Consider the following 22,348-nt stretch of genomic DNA (forward strand, 5'->3'; position numbering starts at 1 on the left):
CACCCTTTGTCTGGTACCACAGACTTGTATGACATTACTTTTCTATATTGCAGTTAAATCATTAGAACTTGGTCAAGGTCCGGCCCAACTAATATCTGTAATGTGAAGGAGCAGCAAAACATGGGTAAACTCAACCCTGACCTCTTCCCTCAGATCCCTCTGTACTGTGCAATGTATTAAAACCCACCTGGCTTATCAGGCTGAATCATGCAGTGCTGGAAATTACAAGAGGTTAATATAAAAACAGACTGAACTACTATTTAAAATACATTAAGGCCTGCGTTTTGTTGCATTTCAAATGCATGGCAAAACATGGGTTTGCTACCCACGCTTGGGGTGCCATTAACAATTAATGCCACTGCAAGTGCAACCTGTGATTGCAGCACATTTCCGAAACACATGGCAAAACGCCAAATTGTGTGGGTTTTTTCGCACGTTTATGAAATGCGCAGGTGTGAATACAGTCTTAAGTATATTTTTTAAAGTACTAATAAACTCCCTTTGTTATCTTGTACTTACAGGTAAGCCTATAATAAGGCCAACATGTAGGCACAGTAAATATCTCTTAAACATGCACCATTTAGGAAATATTTACATGTGTAGCAGCCAGTGATGTCACCGTCGCATGCACACAGCTCTTTATGACAGAGACGTCATCACGGCTTGGCCATTTAAACCTCCGGAGCCTGTGAACCCAGAAGGAAGACTGGGTGAAGATGGATTCCCTTTCAGCAGTGACAGCTAATCACTGGAAGGATCCATTTCTTAGGTAAGTCCATCATACTGTGCTAGTAAGCGGTGCATACTAACATATTATGATATGAATCTCTGGAGGGACCTTTTTTTTTATAACGTGGTATACTACTACTTTATTTTTACATAACTGATTTAAATTGAAAGTGGGCATATGTGTACAGTTCCATCATTAAAAATAAAAATTGTTATATAAACAATAAATTATGTCTGAAAAGTTCCTTTAAATGTGTTTTTAGAAACAGTATATCATTTTAGATACGATATACTGAGGTTACCTTAACCAAGTGTTTTACTTAAAGTGTTACTAAACGCACAACAGTAAAATCAGTCTGTATATACAGTACAGCATGCTTGTTATACTCACTGTGGAACCTAAGGGGTTAATCCTCTGCATTGTGTAAAAAGGCCGTTTGATTCTGACTTCTCTGCCCCTCCTCTTGTTCAAAGGTCCATGTCTTATCTCTTGATAAGACAGACTGAACCCGTAGTCCTTCTGCACATGCTCAGTTTAGTGTGTATTGCTAGAGAGGGTTAATTTTTTCCTGGGAGTGTGCAGGTGATCAGTACAGGGCCAATCAGCACTGCCCAGACAGAGGTCAGGGGTTCTGCATCCTCCTAGAGCAGAAAGAAAACTCCTATCACCTGATGTTCTACTCTTTTGTATCCATCTGTAATTACTCAGAATAGCCACACTGCTGAAATGATTTTTGAGGAAAGGCTTATGCACATGTGTTATACATCTGCCTCTCAGCCATTTCTCATCTGTTACTTAAAAAAAATAGATAAAATGAATTTAGTATGAACAGTCGCTAGATCTACTATTATGACAACTCTTTCCTCTGTCATGTACAAGCTCTCTGTACTTTATTTGATCAAAAACACATCTAAATTTTTGTAACTGAGAAATATGTATTTGGTTTTCATTCAAATATTAAAATGCCAATAATTTACACATTGTAAATAATTTATGTTCATTATGAGAGATTATGTACCAAAAACTCCTGTTAATTCAACTAGGAGCTGCTTGAATTATTTAGTAATATATATTTTTCAAATTTCTCCATGCAAATTAGTAAAGCAATCCATCCTTCCATAATACAAGACACAAACTTGATAAGTAAGGCATGAAAAACCATTCTGTAGAAGAGAAAAAAGACACATGTAGAGCTAATTAATGTAAACTAACGAGACGTGCGTACCATAAAGAAGATGGACTAACCATTACAAGGATGAAAGAGGGGAGCCTACAAACAATGGAAGATACAAGATAGCTGGAGATCCATTACCATCTGTTGTTAGCTTTCAGAAATGACACTATAACTTACGTGAAAAAATGAGAATGGATTGCTTGACACAAACAAAATCCCAATTTTAATTTTGCAACAAGATTTTTTTTTTGTGTTGAGATCTTTTTGTGTCTGCAGGCCAGAGCTGTCCCAAGAAGAATGATATCAAATACCTTCCACCTCTCCCTCTCTTAAGAGTGAATCCATCTCTACCTCTTGGTAAGTTGGTGGGAAAAGAAGGAGGCAACTAAATCTGTGCAAGGGCCTGCTCCTGGTCGTCCATCTCAGTCCTGACTCAGTCTTGACTACCTTTGCTCAGCAGTCTACAGCAAATATTCTTAGTTGGCTTGTCTACTGATTGCAGAATTTAACCTTTATCTACTAAATCCTACCCACAGTGACTAGCATATTGTTCATGTGTATTAGTTCAGAAGGCATATGTTGCTGCTACTAGAGGAATCTATTGCTGCCTGCATGTGAATCTATTGTTGCTGCTGACTGGGGGATGCATCGTTGCTGCAGGCTGGGGTATATATTGTTGCTTCTGGGGGATTTATTACGGTTGATGTGGATTTATTGCTGATGCTGGGGGATTTATTGTTGCTGTTAGGGGAGTTATTGCTACTGCTTGATCATCTTTTGTGGCTGTGGAGTTAATGTTGCTAGTGGGGTAATATATTGTTGGTTTTGGGGATTTATTATTGATGTTTTGTTGCTACTGGGCTATCTATTCTCTAAAGATGCTGTACTGGGAAGTTAGTAAGGGGTGAAGACAAGGGACAATGGTTGGAGATAGACTAAAGAGACAAGGGTGACCTGGTTTCCTTTTTTTAAGACCAGTGGCTGCAATGCCTCCTATTACCCCAGCCTCTGCTATGGGATGCCCCTTCTGTAGTTCTTTCTCCATGAAGCAGTGATGTAATTCAGTCCCGCATGCTGTTGTGGGCGTACTGGGACTTTAAAACACATTCAACATGTAGAGGCCTAGTGTACCCACCCACATTCACTACAAATCCCAGTGGTTGATGGAAACTGTAGTCTCCTTTCCTGCAGAGAGAGAGAGAAAGGAGAGGATATTATGTAATCCCTGTTGTTACACCTCCTCCCTGACAAAGCAGAGGCTGTTATCTTTTGAATTACATAAACGAGGTCATGAAAACTCAGACTATTCTCCTAAATGGTAAGAATTTTCTAAATTTTATTAACTGTTTAGTGTTTTGTGTAGGGGAATGTACTAATTGGTGAATTTTTTTGCCTATCCCAGAGTTCTTCTTTAATCTCCTTAGCGGTTTTCCCGAGTGTAGCTCGGGGTAAAATTTCAATACCAAGAGCGGTAATCCCGAGCTACACTCGGGCTTACCATGCGGCGTTGCTCAGGGGGTCCCTGCAGCACTTACCTTGTCCTTCGCTCCCGCGATGTGTCCCCTGCAGCATCCCCGGCCATCTCCTCCGGCCGATGTCGGCATCCAGGCTTCCGTGTTCTGGTCCCTGTGACGTCGGGACGTTCGGGCGCCGGAAGAAATTTGAAATTTTTAAAAAATTTCATTTTTGCTGTTTCAATGCATTTCACATATATTTTGTCCCTACTGCTTTGTCCTGTGCCCTGCCTTCCTGCATTTTGACTGTTCTTTCTGCCTGGAAACTTAGAAAAGTCCATGGCATCCAAAAAGCGTACCTTTACGTCAAAAGCGGTTTTAGAACGGCGATAGTAAATCAGAACCACTTGCAGAATTGAGTGATAATGATTCATGGGGAAATTCGTCATCAGACACTGAAGACGATTTTGCGACTTTGCTCAGCAATGTGCAAATTTGCCTCTGTATTTCAAATTTCAGTGTTTTTGGTTTGATTATATTATTGAATTAAATTTATTATTATTATATTATTATTTTTTATGATTATTTATTAAATTATAATTTATGATTTCATGTTTCAAGTTTTATCATATCCGGAATGTTTACTAGACTCTTGTTCGGACAGATTTCAGTGAGTTATTCCTAAAAATTACAGCCTACAATAAAAAACTACATATTTCCATGCAAAAAAATGGTACCGCTTTCAGCACAAAAAATCGGAAAGAATCATACCGCCGAGGAGGTTAAGTCAATCTGTTGCTTTGCCCATGCAACTTCACTTTAAGGCTAGTTTAAGTGTGAGGGGTTAGGGATAACAGAAGTATGATTACATGTTAGTGCTTTACAGTTAGGGATTGTTTGGAGTTTGGGACTCTTGGAGGACAGTATTTTATTTTAACTAGTTTTCAAGAGCTGAAAGCCCCCACTGAAGGCTAATGCACCCAAGGGTAAATCAGACGTATCGCTCTTTTATAGATGAGGCTCATTTTGTGCTAGGGGCCGTTCATACAAAACAATTCGTTTTTTTGTTAGTTTAAAGCTACTGTAATCAATATTGTCACTAAACTCTTACTTGAAGTTTCTCCAATGTTTACCTTGAGAAGTTGCAATGTTATAGTGAAGATCAGTGAAAAATGTTAAAGCCGAGTTCCAGTCAGTTTTATGTTTTTTAAAAACTGTAGCTGCTGACTTTTAATAAACACACACTCACCTGTCCCGGGGTCCAGAGATGTGCTCATCTGCGCCATCCCTTTTCTCCCTCTTCACTTCCCGGTGCTGGCATCACAACTGTGGGCACCAGGCTGTCACAGCTTGCGCCTTCACAGCTGGGTGCCCACTGCGCATGCGCGAGTCATGCTGCACATTCTCATTGGTCCGGCAGTCTTCTGGGACCTGCGAAGGTTCCCAGGAGACTGCAGGAGGAAGGAGGAGGCTGAACTTCCATCTCACTTCGCCATGGTGAAGTGAGCCGGAAGTGGGAGCGAGTACCTGTCAAAAACAGGTATCCGTTCCCCCAAAAGGTGCCAAATATGGCAGCGGAGGGGGGGAGGAGGCAAATAAGCAGAGCTTCCGCTTTTGAGTGGAACTCCACTTTAAAACATAGATAAAACTAATGCAGAATGTTGATATGAAGAAAATCTGAAAACATGCCACTTTTGGGAAAGGTCTTTTTTCCAGCTTCCCCCCACTGAACCTACATTGTACTCTGGATGATGCTACATTTGGTTTTGTAAAATCTCAGAAAGTTTAATCATACAGGTTATGGTGAGAAGGGACTGAAATCAAAAAGTCCTCCAACAGAATCAGTGCATAGCACAGTAAAGCTTTCTTGGAACACAAAATATTCACATGGCTCATTAAATCACATATTACAAAAATAAAAGGATTATTTATCATTCCATGACAGTGGGTAGAGCCATTTAATTTTTTATGCAAAAGAATAAAACTGTTTATAAAAATCTATCTGCAAATTAATGTAAGGTAAATGCAGAAATGTTAATTAGGCATAAGCTATACCAGAAATGTATCATTTAGCTATAACAGCCTTTCTCAACCAGGGTGCCCAGGCAAAATATCTAAAAACTGCCCAAAACTTGTATACAAGCCAGTGGGTGGAACAAGCCTGTCTTTTAGTTACACAAAGCCACAGGTTTTCATTGTGCACCATTACGACCTTCTACCTGCTAGCGTCCTGACAACAAATGACATCATCAGTTAAGGAGGTTGTCAGCTGCCTGCACAGTATCCTGGTTTGACCCTCCCCTGCCCCTCTCCATCATTGCTGGGGTCACATTAGCTCAGTGATGGAGAAAAACTGAGGGAGAAGAGAAACATTAGAATACTAGTCAGTACCAGTATGCAGAAGTGTATTTGCTTTGAAAGAATAAATCACCAGTAATGTTGGGTGTCCTCCATGTGTGGATGTTGCTGTGTTATATAAAACTATTAGAATAGTTTTTCACATTTTAGAATGAGTGCCTCTATAAAATTATGGACACTCTTGAGGCACCCCATTTTACAATGGGGTGCCGTAAGACTGTCCATAATTTTAAAGGATGCCTCGGGACTGTCCGTAATTTTAAAGGGTGCCTTGACTGAAAAAAGGTTGAGAAACACTGAGCTATAATAATAATAATAATAATACAAATAATAATAATTACAACAGCATACAGGATGAGATTATCAGAGAATATTGGATGAATGATTGTCTGTTTTTTTTTGCATGCTAGTCTCATATCGAAAATGAAGGGATTACTAAAGTTACAAAAATTCTCTTATGACAGAATACAAATTTGGAAGTAATGTAATGTATTATTACGTTTCTGAGCATGCGTGGTCTTGGTCTTCTAATTTTTTTTCAGGTGAATACTGATTAAATGAAAAACATATGTTCTGGTATAGTACGAGAAAAATTTCAATGTAGCTGTGTACTAACAATCAGATTATCGTACAATCGCTTCGAAAGCGTTATTTTTCTTCCGATTTTCTGATTGTGTGTACTTGAGTGCCTAGGCACTGCTGTGCCTACAGGGTCAGAGTTCTATAACCACAGTATGAGATCTAAGGCACTGCTGCATCTGACTGCTAGCCTCAGGACATTTAAAGTAAGATTTGGTGAAATCACTAATGTGCTGCTCGCTGTTCTTCTTTTTGGAGGTTTGATGAAGCAAAATCTCTGCCTCTACCAAGATAACCACCTCCACAAAGAGATACAGCACAGGACATGGTAGGTCACCAATGGGGAAGATCAGCTACTGGAAAACCACAGGCAATACTGGTAACTAGTCCTCTTCCCTAGGTTTGACTTTTTGGACACAGTTCCTAGAGTTTAGTTCTTCTTTAAGAAAGCATCCAGAGCGGCATTATAAACATAAAAAACTGATGAAAACTGCTGCTATTTCCCATGAAAATCTGGCAAAATATACATTGTAAACTATTGTAAATAGGCTCCAGGCCCTCCTAAAGAGAGTTCTGAAGTATTTAGCCTCCTAGCTGCCAAATACTGGTATAAGGAACAATAACATATTTATAATGTCACTGAACATTGCCTTGGCTGACATTTTAATTATTGACCTGTAAATAAACCCTTAATGTGCAGGAACATTTTGTATAACCACAGTACCTGAGTTGTAGTCCTAGTGCTGGGGGAAGTAGCATGCGTCCTATTCTTCCAATGTATGTTGGATATACACCAAATAATTCAATGACTGTCACATGCCGTATGTCCAAGCCACACTGGGCTTGCTAGAAACAAAGTGAAAACACATCATAAAGCATATGGTGTAATGATCCTGTAGCCCCTACTCCAATGTTTAACTTTCTTTCATTAAGAATAATATATATTGTGAGAAATATATTTTAAGCACGATGTCCAGACTCATAAGAAGTAACACTGCATGGCAGGAAGTCACCATATACTGTACATAACATACATGACACCATAAAGAAAAGCATTTCTTTGCCATCCTGCTATCAGGCCTGTTTTACACAGGCTTCAGCTTGTATAAGAGCAATGTGAACAGCATTTTTTTTATGACAGTTTCAGCAAGCTTTTGCAAAGCTTTTGAAAAGCTTCAAATCTTTAAAGAGCCCTTCAGCTCTTGTTTTAAAATGTTATACACAGATCTCAATGAGAGTGCTGATTGCTACTGTAAATAAGCTGCTAGCAGGCTTCAGCCTGAAACCTGCTAGCAGCTTGTTTAACGTGACGATCAGCACTACTATTAGGATCTGTGTTCTGCAAATGCTTTGTCAAAGCTTGCTGTTCACAATGCTCTCATACAACCTGAAGCCCATCTGAAACAGGCCTAAGGGACAGGAAACAACACTGCAAGAAAAATATAGATAAGTGGAAACATTTTGACTAGAATTTCAACCTGACTGCTCTTAGAAAAACTTCACATGCTAAAAATATTCCTGCTTGAATGCTTATGTTGAAACCAGCTGCATCAATCCTCACAAGCCAAAATTCAATGTACCCTTCCTACACAAATGCTGGGGTTCTGCTTTAATTTTTTCCATCAACTATTATTTCCTAAAACTCTGAACCTCTCGGATTCATTTCAGAAATGGAAGTACTAACATACAGAATCCCAACTACCCCCCTGGAGGACTTATAACACTAGTCAAGAACTTATGGTATACTATACCCCTGTGCTGCATCATTTGTTATAGTTGAGGTAAGAGATAATGAAAAACTTTTAAACCTTCTAGCTCCAATCTGATATCTAAAAATTATTGTATTTATTATTATTTTTATCTATTTATGTTCATACCTGAAGTGTTCCAACTTGTAATCTGTAGTAAAAATCTGCAGCTGTTGGTGTTGACAATACAACTATTCTTCGTTTTTCATAAAACTGATCGAGAAATTCAACTGCATTTCTCAGTACGACATTGATTTTCATAACTGAAACAACACATAGTAAAGAAAATAATTATTGTCATACTCTACTGAAAGGGTATAGTAATAAAAACGTGATAAATGGTATAGAAATGGAAAATGATCATATACATTTGAGCAATGTAATAGCTTTGTAGTTGTCCCCTAGCTGAAGGATTGCAAAGAAGTATCAATCACCTCTGATGGATATTCACGGCTGGTCGCTGTTGTTTTCCCAAGACTCGGTTGGTGCTAGGGGTTTCTGTATACAATATAAATAGGCACACTTGGCCATGATCATTTAAAAAATAGTTTGCTTGGCCATCAGAACTTTTAGTCACCATCATGTGTTCATGGATACTTTTAGCCAATTATATTTCCAACATCGGCCTGTTAACTACATCGTTGACGTTCAGATATAATGATCATTCTAATTCCCGGAAAACATTATATTTTACAATGGTACCTACATGTGAGTTTGGTTGAAGTGTACTTGCACTAGGGGTAACCAGGACAGGGGAAGGTTGTCATCTTACCATCTCCTCCTTCTCAAAACAGTTGACAGCAACCCTGTAAGCAGTGTTAGATGATGAAGAGTGTGTTGCTTGGGTCTGAGGGTATGATTTGCAAAAACTGGACATGGTTGTTAAGTAAGAAAGCAATCTTTTTTTTTTAAATAATCAGTGTTTGATTAAGTCTGTGTTTCTGCTGATGAAAACTAAGGTTGTGAGTTTTTCAGGCTTTGGGTACAGTCCGTTTGGTAGCATTGAAATATGAATTAGTTAGAACCCCTGACAGCGGGATCATACATGCAAAAATATATGGGCTTGATGCTCAATGAACAGATGTCAAGTATCTGTAACGACTCCCAATGGAAATTTTTTAAAATATGGGAGCCGTGGTTGACATATGCTTTTCCCATGCTCCCCACAGCTGGTCTGGGTTTGTGATGTTGTTTGGTATTGGCGTTCCCGGACCCTGCTCCTGGTCTTGTCTTCTTCTTCCTTTTTACTCCTCTTTCCTTTCTATTTTTGTTTGTCTTTTGTGGGGTGGTGGATAGCTGCCTTTGGTTTGAGCTACTGTCAGTGTTATATCACTGTTTTTGTAATCTATGTGCCATTGATAGCCCCTGCGGGGGCGTACCTTTTGCTCTGTTGGTGTTAGAGCACTATTTTCTTTACTTTTTATGTGCCATTGATAGCCCCTGCGTGGGCGCACCTTTTTCTCTGTTGGTGTTAGAGCACTGTTTACTTTACTTTTTATGTGCCATTGATAGCCCCTGCGTGGGCGCACCTTTTGCTCTGTTGGTGTTAGAGCACTATTTTCTTTACTTTTTATGTGCCATTGATAGCCCCTGCGTGGGCGCACCTTTTTCTCTGTTGGTGTTAGAGCACTGTTTACTTTACTTTTTATGTGCCATTGATAGCCCCTGCGTGGGTGCACCTTTTGCTCTGTTGGTGTTAGAGCACTATTTTCTTTACTTTTTATGTGCAATTGATAGCCCCTGCGTGGGCGTGTCTTGTTGCTCACGTCGTCTAGAAATGTTTATAAATTAATAAAAACCATTGAAATACAAAAATATTTGGGCCATAATAGATATAGAATAGATGCTCAGATAATATATGGCATGTTTACAAAGGTACAATAAATTCTCTTTTACTCCCTTCAAGCTGTTTCGTTTTGCGATCATTAACAAACAGCTGCTGTCACTGTGCATTGTGAATGAAGGAGAGCGAGCTCATTGATTCAATAGCTGCACTTCACAGTTAATCCTATGAGCCACTGGAGGATAAAGCATGGCTACCCTTGTCAACAGCCTGGGGGAAATTGAGAATAATAATAAGATAACATATCCTACAGTTACACTAACAAGCTGCATATTGTGCCTGTTATTTGCATTAAAACATTGGGGAACATTAGCTAACACACTCAATTACTCAACATAACCTCTAGAAAAATATATTTTTTTTTATGAAACCTACATATCAACCATTTACTAAACAAATTATATAATAAATGTGCTCCTTTGCTGTCATTATAAAAAGTTGTCCTGTATTGTCAAAATATAATACAGCTTAAAGAGATGACGTAGCTTTTTTTTTTTTTTTTTTAACAGGTAAGATGACCTAGCTTTAGGTAACAGTCATTTGTAAATTTCCTCTATAAGTGAGATACAGAACTAGCTATCAAAGGTGCCAGAAATATTACACGTAACAATGCTTTTGGGACCGTGTGTTGATAAGAGCAGTTCTACTGGTACAGGACAGTATAGAGGTAGAAATGTATCATCCATTTATTGAACACAACCGTCCTCAGAAAGGAAGCCTGCATAGGTATCCCTAGCCATCACAGAGGCAGAATTAGTTGCAGCAGCTGTTTCTGTTAGGGCTCATCTACCCGGGGCGTTTGGAAAACTCTTCTGAATGATAGAAACTGACTGCTGGAAAAGGTAGGTTAAAAGATGACAGTTTAACCGTGTTTGCATACCACATTTATGCGCATTTGATGAACAAAGTATAAAAAGTGAGCGCTAATCAGTTCAGCGGCTGTACACTCAAGGCAACCAATAAAACCTCAATACAAAATATCACAGAAACAGTGCAGCACTTTGATTAATAGTTCTTAGTGGTTCTTGATCAGTGAATGTTTCTCAATGCGCGTTTATGTGCGTTAGTGTTTAGAAGCGTTTTTTAAAGATAACCTCAGGAGACCTTCCCAAATGCCCAGAATGCACTGAAAAATAGTAAAAAATTAACTATTTCAGACATTTTGAGAGGAATAGAGAGAACAGAAGCAGAGAGAGCAGTATGTGTTGAGATGACCTGTCTTTTCTAGTTGTATACACTATGGATCCCGTCATGAGCATAATGCAGCACGTTCTACCATTTTTTCCTTCATGCAAAACCTGGAACTGACTGCACTAGTGTACTAGGTCCCTTTGAATACATGGAAAACGCTTTGCATGCATTTCTGATGATGAAAAAAGGCTCTAGACAGCATCTGGTCATGGAACAGTTAAAAAACGCTTCTAAAAGCAAACGCTTATAAACACGGTTTGGTGCGTTCAAAAAAACGACTGTAAACTCAACTGCCTGTAAACGACTGTAAACTGCCTGTAAACAACTATGTGTACATGGACACATAGGAAAACATTAGGGAGAGTTCAGGGGCTGCTGAAAAAATGCTGAACAGCTCCTGAACGTCCGTTTAGGAGCTGCAGTGTACATGGAGCCCTAAGAGCCATAAAGTCTTAAGAATCCCTATATATTATTATAATAATACATTGATGCAAACATACATTTTATAAACTTTCTAAAGGGCTTGGCCTGGATAATAGGATTATGGTGTGATCTGTACCAAGAGACCAATCCTACTAAAGACAACTTATCCCCAGGAACACAGCACTTGGACATGTAGCAGGTCATGAGTTAAAGAAATGTACCAAGTTGGCCAGTGTTTGAATAAATGTTGTAATCTCAATGTGAGGACAACTACAACTGTTTGGAATGTGCAGGCAAAGAGCAATGAGGAGAGTTCCAGAGTCAAAGTGAAGGTGGGTGGTTAGAATTATTACTCTGACTATGCTATTTTGTGGCCAGGGCCTAACACACCCATACACTACGGGTATCTTTGCCAGAGGCAAGCTCATCAATGCCTGGGACCCGGCAGGAACTGCCATGATGTGAAAAGTTTAACATTAAGGTAGCGATGAGCTGACACTGCAAAATCCACATTTCTCCTTTCCAAGAGCTGTCCCATAACTCTACTCCCAGTGTGTTACATGTGTTGAATTCAGGGTGGTGGGCCAAACTGCCCCACTCCACCAGCTCGTGTACCTCCACTTCCTCGCTCCCAGTAACATAATGAAACCCCGCTGGACACATACAGGTGAAACTCGAAAAATTTGAATATCGTGCGAAAGTTCATTTATTGCAGTAATGCCACTTAAAAGGTGAAACTAATATATGAGATAGACTCATTACATACAAAGCAAGATAGTTTAAGCAGTGATTTGTCATAAATGTGATGATTATGGCTTACAGCTCATGAAAACCATCAAGAACCACCACACACAGATGGATCCTGGACATGGGCTTCGTATTGTATATGTCGTATTCCTCTTGTCAAGCCGCTCCTGAACAACGAACAACGTCACTAGCCTCTTACCTAGGCTAAAGAAAACAGACCTGGTCTGTTGCTCAGTGGTCTAAAGTCCTCTTTTCTGATGAGAGCAACTTTTGCATCTCATTTGGAAACCAAGGACCCAGAGTATGGAGGAAGAATGGAGAGGCACACACTGCAAGATGCTTGAAGTCCAGTGTGAAGTTTCCACAGTCTGTGTTGATTTGGGGAGCCATGTCATCTGCTGGTGTTGGTCCACTGTGCTTCATTAAGTCCAGGGTCAACGCACCCGTCTACCAGGAGATTTTGGAGCACTTTATGCTTCATTCCGCAGACGAGCTCTATGGGGATGCTGACTTCATTTTCCAGCAGGACTTGGCACCTGCCCACACTGCCAAAAGCACCAAAACCTGGTTCAATGACCGTGGGATTACTGTGCTTGATTGGCCAGCAAACTCGCCTGACCTGAACCTCATAGAGAATCTATGGGGCATTGCCAAGAGAAAGATGAGAGACATGAGACATGGTCTTCCATAACACCTCAGCAGTGCCACAGGCTGATAGCTTCCATGCCACACCGCATTGAGGCAGTAATTGCTGCAAAAGGGACCCAAACCAAGTACTGAGTACATATGCATGCTTATACTTTTCAGAGGTCCGATATTGTTCTATGTACATTCCTTGTTTTATTGATTGCATGTAATATTCTAATTTTCTGAGATTGTGGATTTGGGGTTTTCATGAGCTGTAAGCCATAATCATCACAATTATGACAAATCACAGCTTGAACTATCTTACTTTGCATGTAATGAGTCTATCTTATATATTAGTTTCACCTTTTAAGTTGCATTACTGCAATAAATGAACTTTTGCACGATATTCTAATTTTTCGAGTTTCACCTGTAAGTGTCCTGTGTTAACTCCTCCTGTTATCAATAAATACCAGCGCAAACCCACATAATAAATTGCATCACCCAACCCTTTAGATTGGTAATTAATACATATTACAAACTTAAAAAACTGTGACACAAAAACATTTTCGTGTTAATGAAATAGTGATAAAAAAATTAATAGTGATAAAAAATTAATATATATAAATGATTTTTAAATTAATAAGTCCAGTGACAAAAAACCCAAAAATAACAGTCCCGTGACAAAATTAATTATATTGTAATTTCATTGGATTCTTCCGTGCCTTTGATACCTTCACCATCCACCAGTGCAAAACCAACATTAACCGCACTCACCAGATAATGGTGAGTCAAACGCCTTTCAGGGATATTAAGGGCTCCTGGACCCCCTTTGCTTTGTATAAGACCTCCAAATAATGCCTCCTCTCGGATATAGATACCTCTTCTGGTTACTCCTCTCACCGAATCCCCCAGGGAAAATCAGGAAGAAGAAAAAACCATAGTGTGATACCGTAGTGATTTCCAATCAAAAGAATTTCTCCAGACCACTCATCTTTTAGCAGGATATAACCCGCATTTTATTGGAACAAAAACGATCTTTCTTTTAAAAACTATTTTTCATGTACAGCGACTTTTGTATAGAGACCCCACAGCCTGGTATACAGCAGGATGACAGACCTCAGATGCAGACTCATCCACTATGCAAAGATGGCCCCTTAGAACGCACCGCTCGGCATGCGTTCCACTCACCGGAAATGACGTCAGACGCCGGAACAGGCAACCGGAAGTGCGTCAACGCGTTTCGCCCCACCCACAGGGCGTTATCATTATTATGACGGGACTGTTATTTTTGGGTTTTTTGTCACTGGACTTATTAATTTAAAAATCATTTATATATATTAATTTTTTATCACTATTAATTTTTTTATCACTATTTCATTAACACGAAAATGTTTTTGTGTCACAGTTTTTTAAGTTTGTAATATTTATTAATTACCAATCTAAAGGGTTGGGTGATGCAATTTATTATGTGGGTTTGCGCTGGTATTTATTGATATAAGTTTTTTTGGTTTTTGCACCTGTGTACAGCAGCATCTCACGGGGAATAGTGTGTGTAATAAATGAGTCCTGGGCGCTGAGGTTTTTTCTTCTTTATTAACTCCTCCTGTACCAAAATTCCTGGTTAGGATGGGAACCTCCGCAATCCTGATATGCTTCAGGTTGCTAAGGGAGACAGACCACTAGAGAGGGATCCCAACTGGGTTCCCTCGCTACCGGAGGATATCCCACCTACCAGAGTACCACGCCTAGTTGCTTGCAACTTGACAGACTGAAGTTGATTATCATTAGTAACGACCTTGTTCTCCATTAGGACGTGACTTATTGACCCTAGTGCCATATACTTCCTACCCCTCTGCTGTTTAAACAGGCCCAGGTTCTTTGTATACTCCATCCCCATTATGAACCCCTTTAGTAACTTCAGACCAGGTTAAGGGCAATTTTAGCAATCGTTACTGAATTTAATTAACAATATGATGACAGTTACAAAGTTACTAACCGGTCTTCAGCAAAGAGAGTCCATTAGGGGTTGCAAAGTCCAGAAGCATGCTCCATGGCTGGTAGCATCCCAGAGTACTTGGAAGCAAGGTTCTTCCGGAGAGAATTAGGAGCGCCGCACATCAGGGCATGCAGGTATCCAGAACATCAAAAACCCCAGACTCCAGCCTTCCTCCTAATTTATTCCACAGGTGGGCCGTCTGAAGATTCAAAATCCCGCTAAACCGCTATACTGGACATCAACCCTACCCAACCCAGCTTGGGCTAGATCTAACTAAGCAGTTTTCAACCTGCTTACAAATGCAGCTTTACAAATGACAGTAAGTGACATCATCTGCTTAACATTTGACAATACTGCACACATGTAAACAGTAAAAGTTATTCCTCTAGCACAATGATTCTCAACCACTGGGCCATAGCCCAGTACTGGGCTACAGCCTTCCTCCTGCCAGGCCCTGGTTTTCTGTCTGCTCTGAGAGATAGACTTTAGCAGTTGTAGCAGATGTGGACCATGCCTCAGCAGGAGTGCACTGTCTATTCACTCCCACTGGTTCCTGGAGTGAAGGTGGGGAGATGCAGGGGTCCTTCTAATTGCCCTGGGTGCCTGACAGTCCCAGCAGAGTGATGCACACCAGGTCACCGGCTTTTCTACAAGTAGACAGTAGCAGTTACAAGCTGGCTAGAGGGAGGCGTGTGGCTTTGGCCTCGATCTGGGGGCTAACAGGAATGCAGGACAGCATTGATCTTGATGTCATTGAGGATCTCAGCGTATATACTGCTGGTGCCTGTCTGTGCAAACCCAAGCCTGCAACACTGCAGTGGAGCCCCAGTTACCCATCTAAAGCTGGAAGGGGGAAAGGAGCTTGTTGATCAGCACAGGGATGATCCAAAAATACACAGAAGCCTCCTGTGGCCACCAGGTTTGGATGAACTGCAGCACACATGGTAGATTGTCAGGGAACCATGGAATCTACTACTAAGATGTGTGTGAGACTCTGGAAAGTGGGCAGTTTGGGGTATGTACTCACTTTCATATTCTCCTCCTGGGCTCTTATTATCTATTGTTGGGGCTGCACACTGTACTCATCCTGAAACGTTTCATTGCTGTCTGCCAGGCTCAGGGCTGCCCCAGTGATCCCTCTTCTTTGGTACCAAGATTGCAATTGCTTATTGTAAACTTGTATTCATTCTGATTGGAGTGTGAATTCATGTTATGAGTCCCATTTAAAATGAGAATTGAACATATACTGAGAACTGGAGTTGTAATCAGTAAGAACCAATTACATTTCACTGTTTATTTTTGGGAAAACATGCATTTTATTGGTTGCTATTGGGTACAACTGCACAGAGCAGGGAAGGTTTAGAATAGGGATCAGAATTGGGTCGGTCGCAATCTATCCATTGTTTGTGGCCCTGTTGGGGCAAGGAAGGTTTTGGAAGAAATTACTGGGCCGTGGTCTCCCTATGGTTGCAAACCATTGCTCTAGCATTTCACCTTCTATGTTACACTTTTACCTTGGCAGATCTTAATATATTTTTTAATAAGAACATGAGCAGTGCAATTACTGCAAAATATTTATATTAGCTTGGAGGGTCCTCTGGGGCAGAGATTGATAAGAAATTAGAACAGTTAGTTGCTATTCTGTAAAAGGGTTTTAGAATATGTTGGTCTTAAACAGTAAAATCTACTGAATACAGTATCATTGGTCCTGGCACAACTTGGAATGGTTATAAAAAACAAAATATATATACTTACAGGAACATGTTGGTTCAGTCCCTGTCCACTCTGAATTGAACTGGCACACACGTGCTGGACTCCCTTGGAGTTCATAACCACCAACACAAAAATAATCACAGGTTGCACCATAGTTATCGCCAGCTCCAGAACACTTAATGTACCCATTCTCTGGGGCATTCAGCTTAGCACAGCGCCTGACTTGGGAGAAAAGTAAGAAAATTATGTAGTAAGCAACAATTAATATTGGTTATCTATGGAGTGTTCCTAAAACTATATAGAACTTGGAATGTAGCTAAAAGCATCCATTCCCATGTGTTGCAGAGGAAAAATGACCTATGTATACAGTAAGTTCTGCAAGCCCTTAAAACATTAAACTGTATATTCTATGGTTTTACTTTGTATCTCCACATAATTGTTTATTATCTCTGTAGGACTTTAAGCTCCTCTCTGTGTAAGTTGTGTCCATTTCTAACACATATTGCAATAAAAAAAGGTGAAATTGTTTAGTGAACTGATGACATATGTTACAGTTGTAAAATGCTTCCACATGCATTTAAATACCTGTATAACCACTGTCCTTATACCAGTGATGGCGAACCCGTGGCACGCGTGCCACAGCCGGCACGCCGAGCCTTATCTGTGGGCATGCCAGGAGAATCCAGCGGCGCGCTGTCTTCCCGGCTGTAGTGTGCGTGACAGCCGGGTCCCAAGTGCGCATGCACAAGAAGCAGTGCTCTTTGTGAATGGTAAGGCGGTACCTGGGACACATGACAGATCCCAGAAGCCGCCGGACCAATCACAAAGCGCAGCGCTTCTCGCGCATGCGCACAGGGCATCCGGCTGTCCGACGAGCGCCCACACTACAGAAGCCGGGAAGACAGCGCGCGGCTGGACAAAGGAACAGGTAAGATAAAAAAAAAACTCTGCGGAAGTAAGAGCGGGTACCTGTCAAATTCAGGTACCCGCTCCCCCTCCCTCCCCAAAGGTCAGCAGTCATCCCTGTGCTGTCCGCAGTCTCTGGTCATCCCTGTGCTGTCCGCAGTCTCTGGTCATCCCTGTGCTGTCCGCAGTCTCTGGTCATCCCCTGTACTGTCCGCAGTCTCTGGTCATCTCCTGTACTGTCCGCAGTCTCTGGTCATCCCTGTACTGTGTCCGCAGTCTCTGGTCATCCCTGTACTGTGTCCGCAGTCTCTGGTCATCCCTGTGCTGTCCGCAGTCTCTGGTCATCTCCTGTACTGTGTCCGCAGTCTCTGGTCATCCCTGTACTGTGTCCGCAGTCTCTGGTCATCTCCTGTACTGTGTCCGCAGTCTCTGGTCATCCCTGTACTGTGTCCGCAGTCTCTGGTCATCCCTGTACTGTGTCCGCAGTCTCTGGCCATCCCTGTACTGTCCGCAGTCTCTGGTCATCCCTGTACTGTGTCCACAGTCTCTGGTCATCCCTGTACTGTGTCCGCAGTCTCTGGTCATCCCTGTACTGTCCGCAGTCACTGGTCATCCCTGTACTATGTCCGCAGTCTCTGGTCATCCCTGTACTGTCCGCAGTCTCTGGTCATCTCCTGTACTTTCCGCAGTCTCTGGTCATCCCTGTACTGTCCGCAGTCACTGGTCATCCCTGTACTGTGTCCGCAGTCTCTGGTCATCTCCTGTACTGTGTCCGCAGTCTCTGGTCATCCCTGTACTGTCCGCAGTCTCTGGTCATCCCTGTACTGTGTCCGCAGTCTCTGGTCATCTCCTGTACTGTGTCCGCAGTCTCTGGTCATCTCCTGTACTGTGTCCGCAGTCTCTGGTCATCTCCTGTACTGTGTCTGCAGTCTCTGGTCATCTCCTGTACTGTCCGCAGTCTCTGGTCATCCCTGTACTGTCCGCAGTCTCTGGTCATCCCTGTACTGTGTCCGCAGTCTCTGGTCATCCCTGTACTGTGTCCGCAGTCTCTGGTCATCTCCTGTACTGTGTCCGCAGTCTCTGGTCATCCCTGTACTGTGTCCGCAGTCTCTGGTCATCCCTGTACTGTGTCCGCAGTCTCTGGTCATCCCTGTACTGTCCGCAGTCTCTGGTCATCCCTGTACTGTGTCCGCAGTCTCTGGTCATCCCTGTACTGTGTCCGCAGTCTCTGGTCATCCCTGTACTGTCCGCAGTCTCTGGTCATCCCTGTACTGTCCGCAGTCTCTGGTCATCTCCTGTACTGTGTCCGCAGTCTCTGGTCATCCCTGTACTGTGTCCGCAGTCTCTGGTCATCCCTGTACTGTGTCCGCAGTCTCTGGTCATCCCTGTACTGTCCGCAGTCACTGGTCATCCCTGTACTGTGTCCGCAGTCTCTGGTCATCTCCTGTACTGTGTCCGCAGTCTCTGGTCATCCCTGTACTGTCCGCAGTCTCTGGTCATCCCTGTACTGTGTCCGCAGTCTCTGGTCATCCCTGTACTGTCCGCAGTCTCTGGTCATCTCCTGTACTGTCCGCAGTCTCTGGTCATCTCCTGTACTGTTCGCAGTCTCTGGTCATCTCCTGTACTGTGTCCGCAGTCTCTGGTCATCTCCTGTACTGTGTCCGCAGTCTCTGGTCATCTCCTGTACTGTGTCCGCAGTCTCTGGTCATCTTCTGTACTGTGTCCGCAGTCTCTGGTCATCTCCTGTACTGTCCGCAGTCTCTGGTCATCCCTGTACTGTCCGCAGTCTCTGGTCATCCCTGTACTGTGTCCGCAGTCTCTGGTCATCCCTGTACTGTGTCCGCAGTCTCTGGTCATCCCTGTACTGTCCGCAGTCTCTGGTCATCTCCTGTACTGTGTCCGCAGTCTCTGGTCATCCCTGTACTGTCCGCAGTCTCTGGTCATCTCCTGTACTGTGTCCGCAGTCTCTGGTCATCCCTGTACTGTGTCCGCAGTCTCTGGTCATCCCTGTACTGTCCGCAGTCTCTGGTCATCCCTGTACTGTGTCCGCAGTCTCTGGTCATCCCTGTACTGTCCGCAGTCTCTGGTCATCCCTGTACTGTGTCCGCAGTCTCTGGTCATCCCTGTACTGTGTCCGCAGTCTCTGGTCATCCCCTGTACTATGTCTGCAGTCTCTGGTCATCCCTGTACTGTGTCCGCAGTCTCTGGTCATCCCTGTACTGTTAATTAGTTTGCACTACTGTACGAGTTTTTTTTTCTAAACCAAAAGCTCGATATTCAGGTTTCATTGCAGTGTTGGCACTTTGAAAGAAATAAGTTGGTTTTGGGTTGCAGTTTGGGCACTCGGGCTCAAAAAGGTTCGCCATCACTGCCTTATACAGTGTATGTTATGGTATGGCTCTGTTACTTTTATGGTTTATCATACAGTAAAACAAGTGATAGGCAAATAGCTCCTTTACATTTTGTAATCATTAACATATGTCTGCTTACAAAAAAGACTATTCCCATGTTTACATACCTCTGACTCGCACATTAAATTTACATGATGCTTTGTTCTCTGCTCTATCATACACCGTGTACTGGATTCTGTGGTCTCCTTCTGGGAATTCTGACCCCGATGGCAGACCTTTTAATGTCACACTGTAAGAAAAGAGTCAGCATAATCAACTTGTCTGTCTTTTTAATGTACTTTATAACACAAGGGCAATGAAAAACTGCAGGCAGTGAAGTGGTAATGTTATTATCTTGTGCTTAAAAGAATTCCTGTCTACAAGAAAAATGTACTGGCTTCATTTAGTCATTTAAAGGGACCTGGAGTCATGTTTTTTCCATTTGTAAGCAGAGGTTACCTTCTGCAGAGGTATGATGTTTTTATTTGCCCCTTGATTCACTTTGATATCATAGTTGCCAACATTTGAGAAAAGTTTTTAGTGGCACTTTTTTCTGTGTGGCAGGAAAGCCTCTGTAGGCAGTACTTTAATTAGGGGTGGGGCATTCTTATGTTACAGGTGTGGCTGTAGCCATGCCAAAAAAGTGGGCGTGGTATAAAATATGCCAAATATTGGGCATGGCTTAAAGGGGGTGTGGTTAAATAGAGTTTGAGATGACTGTGGTAATGTTAAATAGGGAATGTATACTGCAGAATGAGGGAGGATGGAGATGACTGGATGGAGGTGTGTGTGTGTGCAGGATGGAGATGACATGATGGAGGTGTGTGTGTGTGTATGTGTGTGCATGTGTAGGATGGAGATGACTGGATGAAGGTGACTGTGTGTGTAGGATGGAGATGACTGACAGCCATCCCCACCAGACAGAGACCCCAATTGGCTGCTGCTCACCCCCCCCCCAAAAAAAACACAGGGAGAGAGACCCTTAGGCATCATGACCGCCCCCCCCTGTGATGGAGATGCAAAGAAAGCAAAATTTGCAAGACTAACATGCCGCAAGCCAGATCCACTGTAGCCTCACGTGTTGCCAGTGTCCTGGAAATTGAAGATCAGGGCGAGGGGCAGTAGCAGATAGAGGTTCCTAATTCTGCAAGATCCTAGATTAGTTAAAAGAAAAAAAACTTTCCTTGCCTTATTTGCTCAGCGGAAAAGGGGGGGGGTCGAGGCAGACTGGGGACTATTTCTCCATTTTCGGGTGCCACGGACTAATCTGTAGTGCAGCAGCTCCCATGCATTAAATTCATGTCCCGGCCTCTTCTACATCATTGATACAAAAGCAGCTTGGGGTTTAGTTTACTAATAGGAAACAGCGGCACTAAAGATTACTCAGCCGCTCCCGAAAATGGAGAAATAGTCCCCAGTCTGCAGCGGCCCCCTCTTCCCGCTGAGTAAGTAAGGCAAGGAACGTTTTCAATCTTTTTAATCTTTTAACTACTCTAGGCTCTTTCAGAATTAGGAACCCCTACCTGCTGCTGCCCCTGCCCTGATCTCTGATTACTGGGACCCTGGCTGGGACTGAGGCATGGCGGCACATCATTCAAAAATTTGTGACTGTCCTGGGCAATTCGTGACAATTGGCAACTATGTGATATACATATGGGGAAACTGCTCTGACTGGCAGGGCTGTATGTACAACGTGCACTTGTGGACCAGTGCCTAGGCCAGCAGGGTTAGAGGGGGCAGCATCAAGCCTCAAAATATAAATTGATCTTATTTTTGTTTTCCTTGTCTGGGCACATCTGTGCATTTATTGCTAAATAGAATTATAGGGGGGAAAGGGTGCCGGCTTTATTGAGTCTGAAGGCTACTATGGACACATGAAACCATCTCTTCTTTTATTTTCTAGCAACGTGCTAGAATTTTTTCATTCAAAAGAGTGGGCAGTATGGAAAGATCTTCTAAAAATACAAAAGGTTATCAGCACGATAGGTGAAATCCGAAATAGCAGAACTGATGTGCCAATAAACTTTTGTATTTTTGGAAGATCTTGCTGTGTTGCCGACTCTTTTAACAGCGGGGAAATCTCCTCTGCTATCAGAACACAATAACTCAATGGGAGTCATTCCTCTATCCACCTTGAGTGTATAGATGGGGGAAGAGAATCATTAATTTGGTTCAACCCACTGGTTGAACAAAAAAAAATGACTAATATATGGCCTGCCATGTGTGTACTGCATCTGTAAATGTCCACAAAAGACACATTCAATAAAATAAATACAGTTACCCCTTTTGGGATATTTTTTCTTGCCTGTGGGAGATTTCACTTTACTTCTTAGAGATGCAACAGGAAATGAAAGCAAATCTCTCCAAAATGAATGGTATTCCCATCTTACAGAGCTTTCAAAGAACTAGGTGTCCCCAATGGAGGATGACAACACTGACATTTTGGACTTTCCCTAACTTTCTGTCTCA

General features: G+C 42.2%; 1 protein-coding gene across 2 annotated transcripts in view; it reads right to left on the reverse strand.

The window, feature by feature from the left end:
* Nucleotides 1-22,348, reverse strand: part of SRPX (sushi repeat containing protein X-linked) — a 137,867-nt gene that overhangs the window by 4,251 nt on the left and 111,268 nt on the right. For both annotated transcript variants that reach the window (XM_089673910.1, XM_089673909.1), the window contains 4 exons: nucleotides 20,008-20,129; nucleotides 16,626-16,805; nucleotides 8,173-8,306; nucleotides 7,020-7,141 (listed from right to left, as the gene is read on the reverse strand). In XM_089673910.1, the coding sequence (XP_089530036.1) occupies nucleotides 7,020-7,141; nucleotides 8,173-8,306; nucleotides 16,626-16,805; nucleotides 20,008-20,129 (558 nt within the window). The remainder of the gene's footprint in view (nucleotides 1-7,019; nucleotides 7,142-8,172; nucleotides 8,307-16,625; nucleotides 16,806-20,007; nucleotides 20,130-22,348) is intronic.

This window comes from Staurois parvus, unplaced genomic scaffold (genome assembly GCF_062004578.1).
Source record: "Staurois parvus isolate SC_StPar_1 unplaced genomic scaffold, SC_StPar_1.0 ptg000145l, whole genome shotgun sequence".
In the NCBI taxonomy this organism is placed as follows: domain Eukaryota; kingdom Metazoa; phylum Chordata; class Amphibia; order Anura; family Ranidae; genus Staurois; species Staurois parvus.